The sequence below is a fragment of the Neoarius graeffei genome, chromosome 10, assembly GCF_027579695.1.
Source record: "Neoarius graeffei isolate fNeoGra1 chromosome 10, fNeoGra1.pri, whole genome shotgun sequence".
Classification (NCBI taxonomy): Eukaryota; Metazoa; Chordata; class Actinopteri; order Siluriformes; family Ariidae; genus Neoarius; species Neoarius graeffei.
In genome coordinates this window covers 87324092-87350527 of record NC_083578.1, presented here as the reverse complement: position 1 = coordinate 87350527, position 26436 = coordinate 87324092, and the positions used below count along the sequence as shown (strand labels likewise).

Genomic DNA, 26436 nt, shown 5'->3' with positions numbered 1-26436 from the left:
GCGCATTTTGGTTACAACACGACTTGATCAGAGATAATTAAGGGATCCCCGTAGATCCCCGTCGATCAGACCTCAGTAATCTATAACAAAACAGTTTAACTTGCATGTTGAACTTTAAGGTGAAATTTCAAATGTGTATATATTAATACTATTTAGGTCAGAAATCATTGAAACACTGGTAAAATCGATCCTATAATCATGGATCTAAAACCTCTGAGACCCTGAAAATGCACCTGAGAGCATCGATTTTCAAAACATTTTCCGGGAGGGCCACGCCCCCGCACCCCTCTAGTTTCACTTTGTGCCGTTAGCGCTCAATTGTCTGTGTATTATCATGCCAGATTTTAGGGCTTTAATTTTTTTTCTGGGGAAAACACTGTGTGTGTGTGTGTGTGTGAGTGTGTATACAGGTAGTCGTCAACTTACGACTCGTTTGGTTACGACTGACCGGTCGTAAACCGATCTGGTTGTAAGTCGGCCTGTGTTAAATGAACGTAAGTATATTGTGATGTGTAATGATATTGTAATAATCTTAAAGTCTTATTGTATCAACATTTTCTTATTTCATTGCCTTGGCTCATTATTTGGTTGAAGTCAAACACTGCATACTACACTGCGTACAGTACAATTCGTTTAATATGTGCAAAACAAAAAATACGAAATACAGGTGTGAAAAATAGAAAACATTTTAGTTTGAAACATACCAAAATACAAATGTAAAACATAGCAAAATACAAAACTTAGTGACCGCTGGCATCACTGGTGCTTGGCTGTGGGTCGTCTACGTCATCATCAGCTGTTGCAGCGCTCGGGCTGGAGGGAGCATTTGCTCGTTTCATAAACCAGGAGCTGGGGCGGAAACTGTATGATGGAGTGCGCGAGGGCGCACGAGAGAGATTGCGCATGTGCCTGGAGCTGGGGCGGAAACTGTTGTACGCAGCGAGAGGCGCTGCCGGGAGCTGGGGCGGAAACTGTCGTACGCTCAGCTAGCTCAGCTGGGAAACACTAGCCAGTCATAACCAGATGGTCATAAAGTCGATAGGTCGTAAGTCGACGACTACCTGTGTGCGTCTGTGTATATATATATATATATATATATATATATATATATATATATACACATCTCATCTCATTATCTCTAGCCGCTTTATCCTGTCCTACAGGGTCGCAGGCAAGCTGGAGCCTATCCCAGCTGACTACGGGCAAAAGGCGGGGTACACCCTGGACAAGTCGCCAGGTCATCACAGGGCTGACACATAGACACAGACAACCATTCACACTCACATTCACACCTACGCTCAATTTAGAGTCACCAGTTAACCTAACCTGCATGTCTTTGGACTGTGGGGGAAACCGGAGCACCCGGAGGAAACCCACGCGGACACGGGGAGAACATGCAAACTCCACACAGAAAGGCCCTCGTTGGCCGCTGGGCTCGAACCCGGACCTTCTTGTTGTGAGGCGACAGCGCTAACCACTACACCACCCGTTATTGCTATCCATGCTGTAAAATTAATGCTATTATACTGAGAAATGCAAAAATAAATCTCGAGGGGGCGTCGTGGCTCAGGTGGATAAGGCACCATACCATAAATCCAGGGACCCGGGTTTGATTCCGACCCGAGGTCATTTCCTGATCTATCTCTCTCTCCCGCTCATTTCCTGTCTCTACACTGTCCTATCCAATAAAGGTGAAAAAAGCCCCAAAAAAATTGCTACTATGCTTTTTGTTGTTGTGAATGAGCAAGTCGCCAAAGGTCCGTAACCGGGGTCCGGATCGTAGGATTCCGGACCGCTTGTGAGCCAATCAGAGCGCACAATTTGATGGACCGGACTGCAAAAAAAATAATAACTACTTATAACTACTTACTTAACTAAGCGCAAGGTCTTCATGGGAAAATATCAGACTGAGGTCTTGACAGTACGGACCGAGCAAGCGAGATTAATAAGGAGTTTATTATATGGATTTTTATTTCTAAGATTAAAATAGACAATTATTATAATGAGGCGTGACGCTGCTTTCAGTCGCATCATATTTGTAACGTAGTCGAGTCACGCATGCAGAATAAATGGCTAGCGGTTTCAAAACTGAATTTCGGTTAGTGGTTACTGAATGCTCGTCATTGCTCATTTATTGAATAACTCACTGACCCTTGTTTGTCTATTGGCTGTTTTTGATTCCGTTATTGCTTTTTTTTTGCCCTTTTGTTTTTTGCAACATTGAAGGCCGGCGCCTTGGAAAGAAAGTCCGTAATCGCCCACGATGCGTTACGGGAAAATAATACCTGCCAAGGAACCATTCAGAGCGCATGATTTTACCAGAAGTAGCTTGTGCCATATAATAAAAGAAAATAATCAACTTCAGGGCGGTAACAGCGACTCCATGTCATCACACCGCTCCATCACTGACTACTTTCCTATAGAAAGAGTGTTTAATTCTTTAGACAACATAACTGATCATCAGTCCATAACTCTTAAAACTACGAAAGTCTCAATCAGGTCAAGAGAAAGGCAGGAGAGTTTAAAAATCATATCACGTGCAAAGCAAGTTTCATTCCACGATCTATAATTGGACATAACTTTGTTTGGCTCGGATGCAAATGTCTGACCCCATCAATAATTAACGCCAGTTCCATGAATCATTCAATCCTCGACAGGGAAGGCCGATCTTGCCTGGAAATACACCTGTGACAACATATTTCGTTACTGAGGCACTGCATTGCACGTCATTGGAGACTCGTTTGGAGTCGGGGTAAGCTTTCTGCTCCAGCAGTCCAGAAATCATCATCATCATCGCACCTGACATGTGCGGCTCGAAGAAACTTGTCCTAGTCAGCTCCCTCGACCCTCGAGAACGATCGCTCTGACAGCCAGAGACTCTCATTAATGAGCGGATCAGAGCTGTCCTAACGTGATTAGCAGCCCAGAGGAGAACCGGGACCGCAGTGAGTCGTCAGCCTGGCTCTCTCTCTCGCTCTCTGTCTTTTTTTTTCTGCTCAGCACAGCAATTACCCTCATTATCAGTGCGGCTTTCAGAGACACGGCTGCTTGCTGATAAAGAGGGATCAATACCGAGGCGGAGGAGACACCTGGCCTGTGGGCTATTGTCACGAGAGCCGCTCATTAAGGCGCTTTCCAGTGCTCAGGTGTAACATGAGCGACAAAAATGACAGGGCTTGGATGAACGGACCTCAAGCTATTGTCACGGCCGTCGGCGTCCAACAAGTTCCCTGCGAGCCTGTCAGATGTGAGCACGGAGCATAATGCGTAATTTAATCTACGCTGGCATTGCAGGTTAGAGTCGTCAATGATTATCTCCACAGAAATGTCACCGGCAGTGCAACGATTCTTAGAATAAACTCACACATGTCTGTCGATGTTAAATTTTTACATCACGTTATATAAAATTCCCGAGCTCTTTATCATGCTCTAAGATCTCGTAATGGACTGAAATCTTGACATTTCTTCCCAAACTTCCCAAAGTTGTCCAGTGAGCAGAATTATGCAATCCTGTCTGGATGTCCAAAATAAGGACACACTTGTCCTAACGCAACTCTTTGACAAGAACGATCTTGATCGTTAGAGGAAAGCGCTGTCAAAAAAAAAAAAAAAAGCTGCTGAACGAAGCAACTTCATTTTGTGTGGAATGTTAGGACAGTGAGAATATTCTGAGCATCAGTACCATGTGATATCGTGATCATTTACTCGTTAAAAAAAAAAGCTTCCTAACTAACATCTGGTACCATGTGATACCAGGATATTAAGGTCAAAGTGGTAATGAACAACCAGTGATCTGGATGTACAGTATGTCACGCTTAAGGATCACAATCTGAACAAAGCAGACGACAAGCTGTGAAGTCCGTTAATTAAAGCACATGGCGGAAACCGACACTGTAGCAAACATTACAGGTGAGAAAAAAAACATCTGCAGATCACTAGATGAGAGAAAACAACAGCTCTTACGCAGTATGATGTTCTTGACAATCAGTTGCTATCAATCTTTGAAAATGAAAACAAAAAACAAACAAAAATCCCACAGTTCTCCACGGCAACCTTAAAGCTCATGGGCAACGGTTTTAATTTTATGCACATTTGAAACTTTATATGTGATAAAACCCTCTGTAATTTTCTTCTGGTCCCAAGAAGTATTGTTAATAAGTAATAATTAAAATAAGTTAGCGCGGATCGCGGCGAATTTCTGTTCGGCTATTTTCGTGACCACTCGGCGCGGGACGTCATTCAAGTCAAACAAACCGCTCGAGTTGAGTCCACTTCCGTTTACTTACATTGCCGTTCGGCTTGAGTGCAGACGCGTGTTCAGGAATTTCCAAAAAAAAAAACCCCATGCCTTATTGCTGTGCAGTGAACTGTAACAACGGGACCGGTTCAGGAAGAAGTTTTTACCTTTATCCGAGAGAGGAGAAGAGGCGGAGAGAGTGGATTGGCTTTTTCCGAAAAAGGAGAAGAGGCAGAGCGAGAGGGTTGGCTTTTTCCGGAAGAGGAGATGAGGCGGAGAGAGTGGATTGTGCGCATGAAACAAAATCAAGCAGTCAAAGAAGAAACGGAGCAGCAACACTCAAGCAAAAAGGAGAAGATTGGAGGTAAACATTTTTACTTTTGCTTGCAGTTGACAAGTCAAGAATCCTGAGGGATCCTGTCCAATCATTGTGGAAATGAGACAAAGGGAGATTTCCTCGCTTAGAGTTGACTATAAATAATATAATGCCACGGATGGCAGGCTAATGTGGCCTACTGGTGCACTGTCCAGTAATCGTTCCCTATATCCACTAGGGAGGGCGGTTTAATTATTCTTCAAAAGGGCTCTTATTTGGTATTACGACGAAAGTAGGAATTTATTGTGACTACCAGGATAAATCGTTTGGGCGCGAGTCTTGTTGAGGTCCGGGGTCACCGCGATCAGAGTCGGCCGAGTCGCTGTCCGATTCCGAGGCCGCACGGTCAAACCAGTGAGCCACATTCACCGATTGCTTCGCAACGGCCAGAGGTTCATACACATATGGTTTCACCTCTCAATATTCAATTTGGAGAGTTCCTACTTCAAAATCGCTATCAGACATTTTACACAACCTCTCACGACCAAAGTCCGTACACGTGTGGTCGGTTCGCAGGTAAACACAGAGCTGCTCCCGGTCTGTTTGGTTTAAATGACATCACGACGACGGTCCCCTGGCGGTGAAAGTGCGCATAAGTGAGATGTAAACAAACCTTCGGAAATTGGGCAAAACGGTATATTTTAACCGTTTTATTCAATTTTAAGGTGCAAATTAGACAATAAGAAGATTGAATTCGCTTTTTGGGTCATTCTTCTAGACAATAAAGTTGATATTCTACGTTTCACCTCGGACCATTGCCTATGACCTTTAATCGATCCAAGGTAACTAATATAGCTAACTAAGAATCAACTAGCTACTGTTACAAAGAACCAATCAAACAACCTAAGTGCATAAACACACACACACCTACGGAGCTGATTCATTTCAGTATCACCGATTTTTTAAAAATCCTATCGCTGAATCCGTATCAGGTAAAATCAAAATTATTTTGTTCTAACTGGCTCCAATTAATGTAGGTTTCGCATTTAATGGCTGCATGACGAGTTTTTAATACGTATACCGCATTCATCGTTAAACATTGCGTGTATTTGACGATCTTACAGTACTGTGCAAAAGTCTTAGCCCCCATTTTTTCATGCAAACTTTGCTATAGATTTCTATTTTATGACTTCTACATCATCGAGTCAAAATATCATTTTAAAGTTCCAAACATTCATTCATTTTCCAGCACAGAATTACATGTTATAGAAAAAAAATGTTTGAGCAACATATTCCATAAGAGAGCATTTTTCAGATTAAAAATGAAAACATAATGAAGGCTGCTGGGTTTTGGTGCAAAATGAAGAAGCGAGTGTGACAGTCAAAGTGTCCAGAAGAACTGGGGCTGGTTCTGGAAGATGCTCAGTAAAACCTACAGATCATTTCCGCATAAAACTGCACTCATTGGACCTGAGACTATTTTTTTTTTTTAAAGCAAAGGGTCATCTCGCACCAAATATTCACTGTTATATTGATTTATTACGGCTTACTGCTCTTTACAGTATCTTTTTAAAGGTGAACCATCCATCCATCCATTATCCGTAACCGCTTATCCTGTGCAGGATCACGGGCAAGCTGGAGTAAATCCCAGCTGACTACGGGCGAAAGGCGGGGTACACCCTGGACAAGCCACCAGATCATCGCAGGGCTAATATATAGAGACACACAACCATTCACACTCACATTCACACCTACAGTCAATTTAGAGCCACCAATTAGCCTAACCTGCATGCTTTTGGACTGTGAGGGAAACCGGAGCACCCGGAGGAATCCCACACAGAGAACATGCAAACTCCACACAGGAAAGGCCCTCGTCGGCCACTGGGCTCGAACCCGGAACCCTCCTGCTGTGAGGCGACAGTGCTAACCACCATACCACCGTGCCGCCTAAGGTCGAAACATTTCATTTCATTATTTTTTGGTCTACAGCGTTTCTTTACATGTGCCGAAGACTTTTACACAGCACTGTATATTGTGGACAATCTTAATTTGATATATGATCTGCTTTTCAGTGCGCCATCCAAACTTTCCTCCTCCACATGAGGAAGATGCTCAGTGGACGCTCTATGCATCGGATTCCACGGAGCTGGCCCGTGTCCACTCGAGGCGAGGTTTGTGATTCTACTAGACGTGTCACAGTGCATTTCAGAAGCAGTTTTCCACTCTGCTCTACTAAAAATACACGCCTAGTCTACTTTTGAAGGAAGCTGCGTTCAAGCCGCACACAACAGAAGCACAAAAATCAAGGGGAAAAAAAAACTAAAACAGGAAGTAAACAAAATCAGGCAGACAAAATTCTCTGCTCCTGAAAAGCTCTCAGTGAAGTAAAAAGTTGTATGGAGGAAAGAACACAACCATGACACAGACACGAGATCCAAGACCCTCACCAGGTGGAATCCAGGGGTAACTTATTTTGTGAACAGAATACAGCATGGGGCGGCACGGTGGTGTAGTGGTTAGCGCTGTCGCCTCACAGCAAGAAGGTCCTGGGTTCGAGCCCCGTGGCCGGCAAGGGCCCTTCTGTGCGGAGTTTGCATGTTCTCCCCGTGTCCGCGTGGGTTTCCTCCGGGTGCTCCGGTTTCCCCCACAGTCCAAAGACATGCAGGTTAGGTTAACTGGTGACTCTAAATTGAGCGTAGGTGTGAATGTGAGTGTGAATGGTTGTCTGTGTCTATGTGTCAGCCCTGCGATGACTTGGTGACTTGTCCAGGGTGTAACCCGCATTTCGCCCGTAGTCAGCTGGGATAGGCTCCAGCTTGCCTGCAACCCTGTAGGACAGGATAAAGCGGCTACAGATAATGGATGGATGGAATACAGCATAGTGGAGCAAAGAGCAGCAGCAAGCGAGTGGACCAACATTCTGAAAGAAGCATCAAAGTGGCGGAGATTTGAATCACTTCCAGAATTTTTGAGTTAAAGCAACAGGCTTTTTATCCAGGCAACAACTAATCACGTGGGGAGAACTGTGATTCAGATCATGGATCGTGATCCTACCCCTTAAGATCTTCTGTTCAGATGGAACACCCTTACACTGTAGCACATTTTGCTTTTATGTTTAAAGCAAATTAATGATTAGAAACATGAGCATGAATGCCAAACCACGCCTACTGGAAAACGGTTATAATCAGTGAGCCATGAAAAATGCACGTCGGTCAGATCGTCATCCTTTATTTACCAAGGACGAATAATCACAAACCATGCCAAAAAAAAAAACCTCAACAATACATGGTTTGATCCAACAGTAAATCCAAGCCACAAACAAACTGGGTTTAGTAACCAAACCAATCCTGATACTCAGTATTGGATCAATACACCAGTACAGGGGTAAGATGTGACTCAGACGCTCTCAGAGATCACACATGATGCTGCTAAATCTAAAGTTAATGCTTTAATCTAGTGTCACAATTTCAATCAAAGATGATCAGAATGACGTTCAGTGCTTTCCTGCTTCTGCTTCACAGATCACTACGGCTTTAAAACAACCTGTTGCTGCCGTCTGACTGAGCTGGGAAACACTTCAGCTTTACTGCGATCGAATCGCTGCATCAGAACCTTCACCAGGACTCTCTCTCTCTCTCTCTGGATACAATCATATCAACTATTGACAAGCTTTTATTACAGATTTATGCGTCCGTTATTACAAAACAGTGCACTAAACATAACTGATTCAACCTTTGAGCACATCAGAGATGAATGAACATCCATCCATCCATCTTACAACCTAAAACATGATCCTGAATGAAAATGCATACAGTTTAGTTTTAACAGACCACAATTCCAGATGTTCACATCTGTTCTGCTCTGCTCATCCTTAAATTTTAACAGGTCTCACAAATCAAAGCTCAGCCAAAAGATGATCAGAACGACGTTCAGTGCTTTTCTGCTTCACAGATCACTACGGCTTTAAAACAACCTGTTGCTGCCGTCTGACCGAGCTGGGAAACACTTCAGCTTTACTGCGATCGAATCGCCGCATCAGAACCTTCACCAGGATTATCTCTCTCTCTCTCTGGATACAATCATATCGACTACTGACAAGCTTTTATTACAACACAGTGTACTAAACATAACTGATTCGACCTTTGAGCACATCAGAGATGAATGAACATCCATCCATCCATCCATCTTACAACCTCAAACATGATCCTGAATGAAAATGCATACAGTTTAGTTTTAACAGACCACAATTCCAGATGTTCACATCAGTTCTGTTCTGCTCTGCTCAGCTTATCCTTAAATTTTAACAGGTCTCACAAATCAAAGCTCAGCCAAAAGATGATCAGAACGACGTTCAGTGCTTTTCTGCTTCACAGATCACTACGGCTTTAAAACAACCTGTTGCTGCCGTCTGACCGAGCTGGGAAACACTTCAGCTTTACTGCGATCGACTCGCCGCATCAGAACCTTCACCAGGATTATCTCTCTCTCTCTCTCTCTCTGGATACAACCATATCGACTACTGACAAGCTTTTATTACAACACAGTGTACTAAACATAACTGATTCAACCTTTGAGCACATCAGAGATGAATGAACATCCATCCATCTGTCCATCTTACAACCTCAAACATGATCCTGAATGAAAATGCATACAGTTTAGTTTTAACAGACCACAATTCCAGATGTTCACATAACAGGTCTCACAAATCAAAGCTCAGCCAAAAGATGATCAGAATGAATGACCTCTTTCATTCATCTTGAGCTGGGAAAAAAATAAAATAAAATATCCTCACAAAATCAATCGTCCCTCTTCTTTTTCTAGGTTTAAAACAACCTGTTGCCTCTGTAATCAAGTTAGGAACACACACTTTTTTTTCTCTCTTTACTCCAGAGGAAATAATCCAGGATTAAAAGCTTTCTTCATACACAGAAGGACATTTATAAAGTATATTATTGCTGTACTGAACGAGGAGTCTTCCCTCACAGCTTGTCTAAACACCATTAATGCATAAACACACACACACACACACTCAAAACTAAAACTAACACTGAGTTTGAAACAAATAGGGCATGATTTCTGATCGAAGCGCTGGTTGGGATTCACACACTGGAAAAGTTTAAGCTGATAAAGAGCCGGATAGCAAAAGCTTAGTCAAGTTAACCAACAACACGGTAAGTTTGTTAAAATTATATACATATACATCACAGGAAACAGATAAAACACACACACACACTGACTTGAGTAGTAAACATATCCAAAGCTAAACAAACAAATCGCCTCAGGAAACCGAGTTAGCCACCATGCTAACTAGTTCAAATTTACTAACCGTTAAAAAGGGGGGGGGAAACCACACACCTTGTCAGCTTTCTGGTTGTTTTCTTGTCTTTTCTCTCTCTTTCTGTCTCTCACACACTCTCACTCTCACACACACACACACACACACACACACACACACACTCTCACACACACTTTGTGTTTCAGCTCCAGTTTCCGCTGCTGCTGCTGCTGCTGTTGCTCTCCGCTGTTGGTAAGAAACCGTCTCCAAGACTACAGTCGCTATGGTGCGCGAGCGCGGGGGTCTCGAGGCAACTGTTGCTACCCTTCTGCCGCCTACGTCAGGAGCTGTGAGAACTGAAAAAGAAGGCGGCTGAGGAAGGAGGTGTGGTCTAAAGTCAGACCACGCCCCCTCAGCCCTTACTCTCCACCCCGTCACTCCACTCGTGTGACCTCAGTCAGTGATCGCGGTTCCCGCTTCAGCGCGCGCTGTAACTTCAGCCCGCCATTATTTCCGTTTTAGCGCGCGGGATTTTTTTTTTTTTTTTTCAATGGCGTCGTTTATATAATACGGAAGTGCCACACCAGAAAAATAATAAACATCATGTAATAACTCTTGTTATAACAATATATTTATAACCTGATAACTTTAAACTCATGTTTATAAACTCTGTGGTCTGAAAGAGGTGTGTGGAGAATCTCATCTCATCTCATCTCATCTCATTATCTGTAGCCGCTTTATCCTGTTCTACAGGGTCGCAGGCGAGCTGGAGCCTATCCCAGCTGACTACGGGCGAAAGGCGGGTTACACCCTGGACAAGTCGCCAGGTCATCACAGGGCTGACACATAGACACAGACAACCATTCACACTCACATTCACACCTACACTCAATTTAGAGTCACCAGTTAACCTAACCTGCATGTCTTTGGACTGTGGGGGAAACCGGAGCACCCGGAGGAAACCCACGCGGACACGGGGAGAACATGCAAACTCCACACAGAAAGGCCCTCGCCGGCCACGGGGCTCGAACCCGGACCTTCTTGCTGTGAGGCGACAGCGCTAACCACTACACCACCGTGCCACCTGTGTGGAGAATAAACTGAGTATTATGTACTTATTGACTGAGTTAAGGTTGGGCCGGATGGGAAAACATTTAGCAGTGAATTTTTCAGACCAATGACCACTTTATCCATCCATCCATCCATCCATCCATCCATCCATCCATAGTTCGAATTACGTGGGAGCTGAGCTCCCATTCCCTCAGGCTCCCATGAAAGAAGCAAACTTAATTTTCTGTGGAAGTCTCTCAAATACGTCATATATCACCATAATAAGCTTGAATAGCCTATATCACCATATAAATATAAATAAAACTCGTTTCATTTCCAATCACCATGCAGCCATAACTTTGTATTGAACGTGTTATTAAACCGCAACATGTACGGCTGTACTTCACCACCACACCACTATGCGCGCAAACTGAAATTTGCAGCCTGCGAAATTGAATGTGAAGTTAAGTCCGAAGAAGACTTGTCCTCTAGCTCACAACAATCTTCCTTTGTTTAACAATATATATAATTTTTTATATATATATATATATATATATATATATATATATATATATATATATATATATGGCGGCACGGTGGTGTAGTGGTTAGCGCTGTCACCTCACAGCAAGAAGGTCCGGGTTCGAGCCCCGTGGCCGGCGAGGGCCCTTCTGTGCGGAGTTTGCATGTTCTCCCCGTGTCCGCGTGGGTTTCCTCCGGGTGCTCCGGTTTCCTCCACAGTCCAAAGACATGCAGGTTAGGTTAACTGGTGACTCTAAATTGAGCGTAGGTGCGAATGTGAGTGTGAATGGTTGTCTGTGTCTATGTGTCAGCCCTGTGATGACCTGGCGACTTGTCCAGGGTGTACCCCGCCTTTCGCCCGTAGTCAGCTGGGATAGGCTCCAGCTTGCCTGCGACCCTGTAGAAGGATAAAGCGGCTACAGATAATGAGATGAGATGTGTATATATATATATATATATATATATATATATATATATATAAAATATGCAACACCGTGTGTGTGCGTGCGTGCATGCGCGCGCCTGTGTGTGAAAGCTGTGCACTGCAGTGCGCAAAAGTGCGCTGGTCCAGGAGAGCGAGTATGCATTGCTTTTTTTTTTTTTTAAATAGAGACCCCCATAGGGTCAAATTTATAATTCGAACCCTGCATCCATCCATCCATTATCTCTAGCCGCTTATCCTGTTCTACAGGGTCGTGGGCAAGCTGGAGCCTATCCCAGCTGACTACAGGCGAGAGGCGGAGTAGACAAGAGAGGCCTGGACAAGTCGCCAGGTTATCACAGAGCTGACACACAGAGACAAACAACCATTCACACTCACATTCACACCTACAGTCAATTTAGAGCCACCATTAGCCTAACCTGCATGTCTTTGGACTGTTGGGAAACCGGAGCACCCGGAGGAAACCCACTCGGACACGGGGAGAACATGCAAACTCCATACAGAAAGGCCCTCACTGGCCACGAACCCAGAACCTTCTTGCTGTGAGGCGACAACCACTATCCCTTATTTATCCATCGCAGGCAAGCTGAAGCCTATCCCAGCTGACTATGGGTGAGAGACAGGGTACAGCCTGGACAAGAAAGAAAGAAAGCACAACTTTATTCATCACACACTTGTGAAATTTCTTCTCTGCATTTAATCCATCTGAAGCAGTGAACACACACATGAGCAATGAGCACACACACATACATACATACATACAGTACATACATACCCAGAGCAGTGGGCAGCCATGCTAACAGCGCCCGGGGAGCAGTTGGGAGTTCGGTGCTTCGCTCAAGGGCACCTCAGCCCAAGGCCGTCCCATATTAACTTAACCGCATGTCTTTGGACTGTGGGGGAAACTGGAGCACCCGGAGGAAACCCACGCAGACATGGGGAGAACATGCAAACTCCGCACAGAAAGGCCCTCACCGGCCGCTGGGTTCGAACCCAGGACCTTGCTGTGAGGCGACAGTGCTAACCACTACACCACTGTGCCGCCCCCACTTTATCCATCCATCCATCCATCCATTATCTGTAGTCGCTTAACCTGTTCTACAGGGTCGCAGGCAAGCTGAAGTCTATCCCAGCTGACTATGGGCTAGAGGCAGGATCACCTTGGACAAGTCGCCAGGTTATCACAGGGCTGACACACAGAGACAAACAACCATTCACACACACTCACATTCACACCTATGGTCAATTTAGAGCCACCAATTATCCTAACCTGCATGTCAAGTCAAGTTTGTTTGTATAGCACTTTTAACAATAGACATTGTCCCAAAGCAACTTTACAGAATCTGAATGACCCAAGACATGAGCCAATTTTATGCCTAATCTATCGCCAATGAGCAAGCCCATGGTGACGGCGGCAAAGAAAAAACTCCCCCAGGCAACACAAGGAAGAAACCTCGAGAGGAACCAGACCCAAAAGGGAACCCATCCTCACCCGGACAACAACAGACAGCATGACTATAACATTAACAGTTTTAACATGAAGTCAGTTTCGTTGATGTTATAAACTCTGATGGAAACTTGAGTACAAAACTGTTCATGACAACTGCAGTCCTAAAGTTAGCAAGTCAACTGTAGTCCTCAGCCATAAAAGCATTACTGTAAGTGTCCAGAGCATCTTCCAAGTGTGACTTTCAACTGTCCATTTGGGGCCATCCTCCACAGGAGCGATGTGATGAGACTCCAACCAGACATAGGGCATCAGGATGGATCAGGCAGGTCAGAGGAGCAGAAGAAGTCGGCACCTCGATCCCAGGATTGACATGCAACTCAGAGGGACAGATGTTTGGGGGATTTTTTGTTTTTTTTTTGTGGGGGGAGACCGGCGCACCCAGAAGAAACCCACACAGACATGGGGAGAACATGCAAACTCCACACAGAAAGGCCTTCGCTGGCCACTGGGCTCAAACCCAGAACCTTCTTCCCACTTTATCCATAAAAAAAAAAAAATCACAGACCACCTAACCCCCTATGAAATGACAGTTTTACAAATAGTATCGCCAACTCACTCATTGTTGTCCTTCTCTTAATGGGAAGAATGGTGCTGCTTACATGACCTGATCCATCAGTGAAGTGATCTCTAGCTCCAAACTGGACAGTTTTAATCTCTATCGAGGGCCACATTGATCCAATTACACTGCTTTGTTTTCTCAAACAAAGAATCATCACATCTTTGCACTTTGTCCTTGCTTGTGTCAGATGTTTCTTGTGCTTTTCTTTTGACTGACCCAGTCTTCAGCCACCAATTCGTTATCTTTTTGACAGCATGATGCTAAGTCTGATTTGGTTACTCATACTTTCTCCGCATTCCACATTCACTCTACATTCTGAGGCGACGTTGATATGAAAGTGTATCCTAAATTAACATAGCTACAGGCAGTGTCACAAGACTATTGGCTTGCTTAATGTCAGACAAATTCAAATAATAGGCTAAAATGTGATATTTTACGACATCAACTCACGGACCACCAGGGGTCGCTCGTGGACCATACTCTGAGAAACAGTGTCTTGAGGTCATGCCGTGCTCGGGCCATACAAATAACCAAGACCCAAACATTTTTCCATCTGGCCCGACCTAACTCGGTCAATAAGCATTTTATCATATGACCTTTTTTAATGAGCAATGACAGGCCATTTTTTAAAGTAGTTGTCATAGTGTTATGTAATGTATCAAATTAAAGAGCGTGAAGATCTGAATTTAAAACTCGCTTAATTTTGTAAATATGTCTTTAAAAAAAAACAAAGTTATGAAAATTTTAAAATCCAGTGTTTTATAAAATTTCCATTTCGTTAGATTGCCCCAGTCACAAACCAGCAATCATTTTCCATTGGTTTAATTCTCCAGTCATGAGAAAAACTAGATAGAACTCGACGCCAGTGGTGTCGATGGGGATGCCTCCGCTCGGTAGACTACACGCCTTATTAAGTTGTGATTTGGGGATGGACATTTGACCTCACAGTAATCTTGACCTGGTGAAATTACTTGTATCAGCCTTGGAGACATTGTGTTCACAAGGTTTCCGGACAGACATTTGACCTCACAGTGACCTTGACCTTAGACCTTTTGATCTCAAAATCTAATCAGTTCATGATCGTCCCAAAGCACATGAATGGTGAAAGTTTGGTGAAATTCCTTTCATTAGCCTTTGAGATATCGCGTTCACAAGGTTTCGGGACGAATGCACGTGGACAGACATTTGACCTCACAGTGACCTTGACCTTAGACTTTTTGATCTCAAAGTCTAATCAGTTTATCTTTGTCCCCAAATGCACAAATGGTGAAAGTTTGGTGAAATTCCTTTCATCTGCCTCGGAGATATTGTGTTCACAATGTTTGCGGATAGACATTTGAGCTCACAGCGACCTTGACCTTAGACCTTTTGATCTCAAAACCTAATCAGTTCATGTTTGTCCCAAAGCGCACAAATGGTGAAAGTTTGGTGAAATTCCTTTCATTAGCTTTTGAGATATCGCGTTCACAAGGTTTCAGGACGGATGCACGGACGCACGCACGGACGCACGCACGGACGGGCAACCCGAAAACATAATGCCTCCTGCACCTTATGGTGGCAGAGGCATAAAAATACTTCAATCAGAAATTAATAGACAAAAAAGCCAAAAATAAAGAGATTTAGAATTTTGAGTATCAGGGTAAGAATTACAGATAAAGGCTTCTTCTTCTTCTTCTTCTTCTTCTTCTTCTTCTTGTACATCACAATTATGCACCTAGAAGGTTTAAAAGTAATACATCACTGAAATTGGTCCATCCTTTGTGTTTAAACATAAAAGCCAGAATGTAGCAGGTATGTTCACTTTAGATTGTGGACACCAAGCGTGACTAATGATGGTGGTACTTGAATGCGTTGTGTATCAAGAAAAGGGTCAAACTTTTGTTAATTCTCTTCAAAACAGTATTACTGATATTTATACACCGTTTCATTTTTTCTCCATTAAAAAAAATTCGGAAAATCATTGATTTTTTAGGAAGGAAATTTTACAAAATTTTCCTCAGTGATCTGATCTTTCACGGGCGCTAGACAGCAAAGTGTTCGGCTGATTTTATTGGAAAATCAAGTCAACATGAGAGATTTGACCACTAGGTGGGAATCAGGAGGGGTTTTCTTTCAAGCTGATTGAACCAACCGTGAGCGAGCTGGAAGCAGCAACAAAACACACGGACCGGTAACGAATATTACTAAAAAACCCAAGATGGCGGCATCTGTGAATTTGGTGTATTGCATTACACAACGTTAAAAAACACTTAAAGTAAAAGCTCATCATAACGCCACACAAAATTAACAATATATTCTGTAAATATTTTATTTATTCTTGAATCCACACTAGTTTTATGTAGATTAAACACTTTTAAATGTCTTTAAAGGTCAAACGAAAACATGCTGTTCTCCCATACAAACGTATGGGAGGTTCATCAGCGCAGTGGCGTGCTGTCAAGCCTATTTTAACTAACATACACAGTGGAAAACAATGAACAGTGGTGTGCGAAAAACAAACCGATCAATTTTTATTTGATTGACAGCAAACCATTTATATGCTGAATCACCTTTGCACAAGTTTGAAATAAGTTTTAATTCTAGAAAATATAACTGACTTTATTGTTCTCTCGAAATGAAAATGAGCGGCTAGAGATAATGAGATGAGATGAGATGAGATGAGATGAGATGAGATCTTCAGTAAAGTCAGTTCAAACTCAGGTCAGTTCCTGGAGACAACATCAATACAAGCTTATTAAGTCCACACAAAAGAACTTTGATTTGAAAACAAAATAGAGTTGAGTTGGCAGTCGAGTCAGTTCAATTTTATCCATTTGATGATGACTTGATAACAAAACGTCCGAGGGAAATGGGTCTGGGGATGCACACGGCTTTTACCGGACTGGATTCAAAAATCCACATGACTTTTCCCAATGGTTTTATTAAGAGCGCATGCGCCAATCCATACTCATCATATGATAATATGGCTTATTTACATGATTTAATCAAGTTCTGTTTCATGCTTGGGTTGAGACATGGTAAGATTCTGCTGTTACTGAACAAGGTGGATGACATTCTAATATGTTTGCGCACTCTGAGAAGAATTACAGAAGGAAGAATGAGTCTGGCCCACTGGAGGTAGCATCGTTTCTCATTGATCAGCTGGAGGGGCTTAGATATTTTTCAAAACGAGAAGATAAACTTCATATCTTCGCACCACCATGCAATGTTCTTTATGTTATATGGACACACACACACACACAAATGCAAGTTAATCAAAAGAATTTTAATTTTGAACCAGTTTGCCATTTTGACAACGCATACCTAGTCAGCGGGAAAACACTGGGACACTAGGAGTGACGTCATCGGAGTGAAATATCAGGAATTATGTCACTCAGATCCGCGATGTATTTCATATGAAAAATGCAAGTTTTTCAACATGAGAAGATAAACTTCATATCTTCACACTAACGTGTCATTTTCTTTCATTATATAGACACATTCACAAACAAAAAGTACCGAAATTTATCAAAACAACTCGCTCATCAATTTCCTCACGAGTGACATACTGTATAGAGATTTATGTCACTGTTTTGGTTCTCCATGTCCCAGATGGAGCTCGTATGAAAAATACGAGTGGCCTATTTCCCAGTAAAACGCTCATGTCTATATATATTTAGTATAAATATGCAGGTGATTATAGGAAATCGTGTGAAATTCGGACTATTTCTCGATAATCACCTCAAGCGACTCAGTAAAATGGCGGCCGATCGCTTCGTCACCATAAGTGGGGAAGCTGCTGTTCCTAAAAGCACTAAAGATGCTATGAAGTTTGGTCTAAAACTATTCCAAGGTAAGGTGTAATTGTGATTTATTTTATTTCAAAATGAAGTATTTTATGTGACTTCGTGTAGAGAAGTGACACAAGTCTGCACCGCGCCGTTATTACATTTGCATGCCTCTTTGAAGATTGAAATAAATTATTTTTTTGAATACAGTTTTTAATTTTTTTTAAATAATCACCTGTGTATTTATACTAAAACAATTATCAGGCTCAGTGAATATTGGTGAATAATAACCTTGACTTCATCTCACTTATTATTTACTGATATTCAATTCACCTTCAATGAATATATAAATATTAAAAAAATTTTTTTATATATATATAAAAACATAAGGGGTTGTACGGTGGTTAGCGCTGTTGCCTCACAACAAGAAGGTCCGGGTTCGAGCCCCGTGGCCGGCGAGGGCCTTTCTGTGTGGAGTTTGCATGTTCTCCCCGTGTCCACGTGGGTTTCCTCCGGGTACTCCGGTTTCCCCCACAGTCCAAAGACATGCAGGTTAGGTTAACTGGCGACTCTAAATTGAGCGTAGGTGTGAATGTGAGTGTGAATGGTTGTCTGTGTCTATGTGTCAGCCCTGTGATGACCTGGCGACTTGTCCAGGGTGTACCCCGCCTTTCGCCCGTAGTCAGCTGGGATAGGCTCCAGCTTGCCTGCGACCCTGTAGGACAGGATAAAGCGGCTACAGATAATGAGATGAGATAAAATATAAGCACATCGAAATTAATTACATTTCAATATTTTTGCTGAAGTTAAAACCTTTCATTTATCACCCCGTGCTCATATTTACTGTCATTTTGCAATTTTATAGATGTGCGAAAATATAAATCTCAAAATCAGAAGGCTTCAAACTTTTTTTGCATCATTTAACTGTTAATTTAACTGTTGTTTACTTTATGAATGCAATCCAATGACTCTGATATAAGCCTCATTATTTATAATATTTTGTCTGTTTATTAAGAAGCAAAAAACCTTTTTAACCTCTTGAGCAAGGCACCTAACCCCCAACCGCTCCGCCAAGAGTGGTGGCGTACCTTGTGTCTGATTAGCCAATGAAAAACTGATGATGCGAAAAACTGATGACCTATCAGTTCAGGCATCAGTGGCGTGCACAGATAGACACGAGGTGGTGCTCAAGCACCTGCCCCTCTGCCCTCTGTCCAAAAAAGTGCCCTTTTGAATTTTTTTTTTACAGTTTACTGAGGCCAATGTCGACATGATCTTTTAGAAAAGCCGCGGCATTAAAAGCGTGTGTGAAAATAATGTCCCAATGTGTGCCCCCTCCGCACACACACCGGACCTCTATCTCTCTTGCTCTGTCACGTGAACAAGCGTGCAGTGCATTCAATGTGAGGTTGCAGCAGCATAGCGTCCTGGAAGCCACGGCCTTGTCGTAGCGCAGGCAACACATCGGGCAGTCAGTCAGCTCTTCCCCTGCCCCACCAGCCAGGTAACACATGAATCGAGTGAAAATGTATTGTTTGCCCTCTAAGCCCAAGCTGTAATTATTTTGTCGTGAAGTAGCCCATCGCATACAGAAACAACTGCACATAAGTATTATGTTTTTTGCGAGACCATTTTCAGATTTAGGAAAACAAAAATTTCTTTTTCTATTTTGTTCAACTAGAGATTCCTGGCAAAGTCAAAAAGCCTTGATGTAATAAATTAACATTAAGTGGTTGTTTTACACCTTTAAAAACTAAAACGGGTCAGTGGCGACCCGAACACAAGAGGAGGGTTAAATCTCAGACTTTTATAATAAGGTGTTCTACATGCGCAAAAAAGTGCCCTTTTTCCCCCCCAGAGCACTTGCCCCCCAAAATGTCTGTGCACGCCACTGTCAGGCATTGAACCCGACCAACTGGCTAACTGATACTATATTATACTTAAAGGGGTCCCTGTCTTTAATAAATCCTACCCTATTTAGGACAAAGTAAAGAATCTTTTGACACCAAAAGGTCTTGGGTAAACTACACTGAAACTACACTGGGACCACAATGGAAATGTGTTTCACACTTTATTGTTTTATCCTTGGTTTAGTTTCATGTTGATCAGTTGTATTGTATTTATCTACTTTATTTCTGATTTGCATGGGATTTTTACGTGAATAAATTCTATCTATCTATCTATCTATCTATCTATCTATCTATCTATCTATCTATCTATCTATCTATCTATCTATCTATCTATCTATCTATCTATCTATCTATCTATCTATCTATCTATACTACATTCTATATTATGTGGAAGCCATGGCCTATTCTGCTCATACTGCCATATTAATTAATTTATATTTATACTGATAATTACTATACTGTCAGACTGCTGTTCCCGTTTACATTGTTCATTCTGTTTAAATTGTCATTCGTCACATTTAAATTTATGCCGTTAATTCTGTTCACACTGCCACATTTGCACTTTCTGGATGGCCACTGTCTTGTCTTTTCTTAGATAGCTTTAGCTTGTGTGTGTAAATCCCCCCCCCCCCCAGTTTTTTCTTTTTTCCTTTTTAAAGTTTATATTTTGTACCTATATTTTATATTTCATGTTTATTACTGTTTGCACCGCGGATAAGAGGGGAACGCAATTTCAATTCTCTGTGTGTCCTGCACATATGGCATTATTGACAATAAAGTTGACTTGAACTTGAACTCTAAACATAATATACACATGAAAAAGAGAGAAAAATGTTTGTATAGTAAATTTTGTAACAAAATATTCACTTCTGGACTTTATATAAGCCTGCACTAGTTACCAATCTATTGAATGTCAACAATTAAAATAAAAAGTTAATTGACAGAGCTGTGTAGAAAGTGTCTCTCACCTAACATTAGGATAGTTTAGAGAAATAGTGATGTAATTACTACATATAAACACTAGAGGGCAGGCTGTTTCAAATACAGTACATTTGTAATCACTTCCCCTGTAATTTTGTGGAAGCCTACATGTACTGTATCCACATAATCCACCTTTGTTTTCCTTTATTTCTTACTTACTTTCTTGTCTTTTCCAGGTGAGTTTTTCCCCATGTATAATTCCATGTTTATTTTCAATACAGCAACATTAGTAAAATGAGACACTTAATGAACAAATCTTCTTCTTCTTCTTTTGGCTGCTTCCGATTAGGGGTCGCCACAGCGGATCTTTCGTCTCCATTGCTCCCTGTCTTCCGCATCCTTCTCTACCACACCTGCCACTTTCATGTCCTCTCTCACCACATCCATGTATCTCCTCTTTGGCCTTCCTCGTTTTCATTTGCCTGGCAGCTCCATCCTCAACATTCTCCTTCCAACATGCTCTGCATCTCTTCTCAGGATGTGCCCATACCATCTCAGTCTCATTTCTCTTAGCTTAATTCCCAAGCTCTCCACATGTACAGACAGGATGTGCTCATTCCTTATCCTGTCCAACCTTGTCACTCCCATCGCAAACCTTAACATCCTCAACTCCGCCACCTCCAACTTTGCCTTCTGTCTCTTCATTAAGGGTACGGTCTCCAATCCGTACATCACAGCTGGTCTCACTACTGTCTTATACATCTTACCTTTCACTTTTGCTGGGACTTTCCGATCACAAATGACTCCCGAAATCCTTCTCCAGCTGCTCCACCCTGCCTGTACTCTCTTTCTCACCTCACTATCGCAGCCCCCATTTTCCTGCACAGTTGACCCCAGGTACTTGAATTCACCAAATTTCTTTACATCTACTCCTTGCATCTTCACTACACTCTCATCCCCATTCTCACTGATGCACATGTATTCTGTTTTGCTCCTGCTCACCTTCATTCCTCTTCGTTCCAATGCATACCTCCATCTCTCCAAACCCAACTCAACCTCCTTTCTACTTTTACCACATATCACAATATCATCTGCAAACATCATGTTCCATGGTGACTCTTGCCTCACTTTGTTCATCAAGCTATTCATCACTATGGCAAACAAAAAAGGACTCAAAGCAGATCCTTGATGGAGTCCCACCTTCACCTTGAACCATTCAGTCGTTCCAACTGCACACCTCACCGCTGTTTCACTGTTCTCATACATGTCTTGCACCACTCTGATATACTTCTCAGTCACTCCACTCTTTCTCATACAATACCATAACTCATCTCTCGGCACTCTATCGTATGCCTTCTCCAGGTCTACAAACACACAATGTAGCTTCCTCTAGCCTTCCCTGTACTTCTCCATTAACATTCTTAAAGCAAAAATTGCATCCGACGTGCTCTTCCTTGGCATAAACCCGTACTGCTGTTCACAGATTGCGACCTCTCTTCTCAATCTCGCCGCCAATACCCTTTCCCATAGCTTCATGGTGTGGCTCATTAATTTTATCCCTCTGTAATTACTGCAGCTCTGTACATCTCCCTTATTCTTGTATATTGGGACTAGCACACTCTTTCTCCATTCATTTGGCATTTTCTCATTCTCTAGATGCTTAATGAACAAATAAAAGAGTGAAATTGGATAACCTTGGGAACAAACCCTTCTAAAGTTAATACAGGTTCTTCATACAGCGAGTAGCGATGTCGTCTCACAGCTCCGGGGTCCCTGAGTTCGGGTTACTGTCCATGTATTCTACCAGTCTCCATCTGGGTTTCCTCAGGGTTCTCTGGTTTCCTCCTACCCTAAAAACAAAAAACAAAAACATGCAGCTAGGTGGACTGGATGCAGTAAAGTTCCCCAAGGTGCGAATCAGTGTATGAATATATGTGTGTGTGTGTGTGGTGCCCTGTGATGGACTGATTTATTTTTCATCACACCCAGTGTTTCCAGGATAAGTTCAGATTCACGACCACCCTGACCAGGATAAAGTGGTTGCTGAAGATGAATGAATGAATGAATGAATGAACAGATATAAGCAGGTATAAGTACAATTATGAAAGATCTGTTGATGTTCTTGGTGAAACAGTGAAATCTTAATTATTTACAGAAGATCCATAGCTACTGTGGAGCAGGAACTAAAAAAGGTTCCTCAAACTGCGGTCCAAGAACTAAAATGATCCTTGAGTCCTCTGGTTGGAACACAGGTAAAGTTAATTCAGGTACTTCCTGTACTCTTTCAGACAAAGACAAAGGGTACTAAAGTGTATCATTCCTTGTCACTGCATTAGTATGGTACTTGTATTGTTTGTACCTTTAATATGTATTTTTCACCTGTAAATGTGGCTATAATGTACCTTTAATATAACCAGGCTTTAAAGGTACAATACAAGCGCATTTCTTACTTAAAATACATACTAATGGGACAAAGGGTGCACACCACAACAGTGACAAGAAAGGGGACAGTTTTAGTACCTCTTTTCTGATACCCCTTTTTGACCAACAGGGAACAGGTTCTTGGACCAGTTCTCATCTCATCTCATTATCTCTAGCCGCTTTATCCTTCTACAGGGTCGCAGGCAAGCTGGAGCCTATCCCAGCTGACTACGGGCAAAAGGCGGGGTACACCCTGGACAAGTCGCCAGGTCATCACAGGGCTGACACATAGACACAGACAACCATTCACACTCACATTCACGCCTACGGTCAATTTAGAGTCACCAGTTAACCTAACCTGCATGTCTTTGGACTGTGGGGGAAACCGGAGCACCCGGAGGAAACCCACGCGGACACAGGGAGAACATGCAAACTCCACACAGAAAGGCCCTCGCCGGCCCCGGGGCTCGAACCCAGGACCTTCTTGCTGTGAGGCGACAGCGCTAACCACTACACCACCGTGCTGCCCCCTTTTGTTGTGTTATTACAGATATTTGTTTTCATTCCATTTTTCTGAAGATGTATCCTTTTCTGTTGCGTTCTCCATCGCTGCACTCTGCTTCCTCTCCAAACTAATGACACACCCACTGATGTCATCACAGTTTGTGCTGGAAAAAACAGCTGTATTTCGGTTACAGCTGGGAATCAACTTTTCAGGTTCGGAACGAATTTATTTTTGCTCAAAATGCTCTAAACGATTCAAAATTTGGTGCAAAAACCAGAACGGAACCGTTCCCTGTTGGTCGAAAAGGGGTATCAGACAAAGGGGACTAAACTGTGCCGTTCCTTGTTGCTGGGATGGTATGGTACTTTTATTGTTTGTACTTTTAATACAAGCACAGTTCTCACTTAAAATACATACGCTATATTGCCAAAAGTATTTGCTCACCCATCCAAATTATCGGAATCAGGTGTTCCAATCACTTCCATGGCTACAGGTGTATAAAATCAAGCACCTAGGCATGCAGACTGTTTTTACAGTTTGGAGCTGGCCCCTTCCTCTTCCAACATGACTGTGCACCAGTGCACAAAGCAAGGTCCATAAAGACATGGGTGACAGAGTCTGGTGTGGATGAACTTGACTGGCCTGCACAGAGTCCTGACCTCAACCCGATAGAACACCTTTGGGATGAATTAGAGCGGAGACTGAGAGCCAGGCCTTCTCGTCCAACATCAGTGTGTGACCTCACAAATGCGCTTCTGGAAGAATGGTCAAAAATTCCCATAAACACACTCCTAAACCTTGTGGACAGCCTTCCCAGAAGAGTTGAAGCTGTTCTAGCTGCAAAGGGTGGACCAACGTCATATTGAACCCTATGAATTAGGAATGGGATGTCACTTAAGCTCATATGTGAGTCAAGGCAGGTGAGCGAATACTTTTGGCAATATAGTGTATTAATGGGACAAAGGGTGTACACCACAACAGCGACAAGAAAGGGGACAGTTTTAGTACCTCTTTTCTGAGTGTGTACGCTGAATTCAGCAACGCTTTTGTAAGCGGAAATGATGATTAAGTTGTTTTGTTGTCACTCACATAAAAAATGAAATAAAATTTGCAGGAACCAGGATCTCAGATCTTGTTATAAATGTATTATTTTGTGTGTATTTGGTGTTATATCCTTTATAAAAAAAATTCCCGTGCATGGATTTGCCAAGGATGGGTCATGTGACATAAAAGAGTTCTACCATTGATTAAGCAATGTATGCCGTGATGTAAAAAAAAAAGGATATGGTATGAGTCAGTCATGGTATATCCTGGATATACCATGAACTAACGTCACAATTTCAAGGTATATGGCCGACTCGAGTCACAGCTGTGGCTCCGTGAGCATTTCTGTGTGTGTAGAGTGACATATCATGATCATGCCTAGTGAGGCAGGCGATAGGATGGTACATTGCACATGCATAGGTCAAAGGTCGCTATGATGTAAACAACAAACATGGCTGCCTCCAGTGAGTTTATGCCGAGATTCATTCTTAACACTTTTAGTTTGGAATTTTTTGATGAGGGATATAAATCTAGGGCGGCACGGTGGTGTAGTGGTTAGCGCTGTCGCCTCACAGCAAGAAGGTCCTGGGTTCGAGCCCAGTGGCTGGTGAGAGCCTTTCTGTGTGGGTTTCCTCTGGGTGCTCCGGTTTCCCCCACAGTCCAAAGACATGCAGGTTAGGTTAATTGGTGGCTCTAAATTGACCGTAGGTGTGAATGTGTGTGAATGGTTGTTTGTCTCCATGTCAGCCCTGCGATAACCTGGCAACTTGTCCAGGGTGTACCCCGCCTTTCGCCCGTAGTCAGCTGGGATAGGCTCCTGTGACCCTGTAGAACAGTATAAGCGGCTACAGATAATGGATGGATGGGTAAAGTGGGGGTGGCATGGTGGTGTAGTGGTTAGCGCTGTTGCCTCACAGCAAGACAGTCCTGGGTTTGTGGCCAGCGAGGGCCTTTCTGTGTGGAGTTTGCATGTTCTCCCCGTGTCCGCATGGGTTTCCTTTGGGTGCTCCGGTTTCCCCCACAGTCCAAAGACATGCAGGTTAGGCTAACTGGTGACTCTAAATTGACCATAGGTGTGAGTGTGAATGGTTGTTTGTCTCTATGTGTCAGCCCTGTGATGACCTGGCGACTTGTCCAGGGTGCACCCTGCCTCTCGCCCATAGTCAGCTGGGATAGGCTCCTGTGACCCTGTAGAACAGTATAAGCGGCTACAGATAATGGATGGATGGATGGATAAAGTGGGGGTGGCATGGTGGTATAGTGGTTAGTGCTGTCTCCTCACAGCAAGAAGGTCCTGGGTTTGAGCCCAGTGGCCGACGAGGGCCTTTCTGTGTGGAGTTTGCATGTTCTCCCCGTGTCCGCGTGGGTTTCCTCCGGGTGCTCCGGTTTCCCCCACAGTCCAAAGACATGCAGGTTAGGTTAACTGGTGACTCTAAATTGACCGTAGGTGTGAATGTGAATGCGAATGGTTGTTTGGCTCTGTGTCAGCCCTGGTGACTTGTCCAGGGTGTACCCCGCCTCTTGCCCATAGTCAGCTGGGATAGGATCCGGCTTGCCAGCGACCCTGTAGAACAGGATAAGTGGCTACAGATAATGGATGGATGGATGGATGTATATAAATCTAGTATACCATGCACTGAGAGGGAATTATGGATTCTCTTCTGTGACTGGCACAGTAATATTTTCTTCAGGAAAATATTCAAGGATTCATAATCTCAACCTCTCAGTGCATGGTATATTTGATTACTAATACACGCTGTTGTTAGGATGTTACACCACAAATGACCCTCAGGTGCCCCTAATCACAACCGCAACCGGGTATCCTAGCAACAGTCAACCTGAGAGCTATCTGTAATGCACACTCTGACCGCTAGGTGGTGGTGTTGTATTATAATTACTATTCTTTCCGGCTTCACTATGGTGACACACGTGTTTATTTCTGCTTTTCCAAGGTCAT

General features: G+C 43.0%; 1 protein-coding gene across 5 annotated transcripts in view; it reads right to left on the bottom strand.

Annotated features, from left to right (window-relative positions):
* rfx2 (regulatory factor X, 2 (influences HLA class II expression)) overlaps positions 1-10201 on the bottom strand; it is a 101417-nt gene extending 91216 nt beyond the window's left edge. For 2 of the 5 annotated variants that reach the window (XM_060932534.1, XM_060932535.1), the window contains exon 1: positions 749-994. In XM_060932534.1, coding sequence (XP_060788517.1) covers positions 749-905 — 157 coding nt within the window. In that variant the 5' untranslated portion in view covers positions 906-994. Of the gene's footprint in view, positions 1-748; positions 995-7000; positions 7113-9879 lie in introns of those variants that run through there. The other 3 variants (XM_060932541.1, XM_060932538.1, XM_060932536.1) reach the window with 3 other exon arrangements.
* Between the last annotated feature and the right edge of the window lie 16235 nt (positions 10202-26436).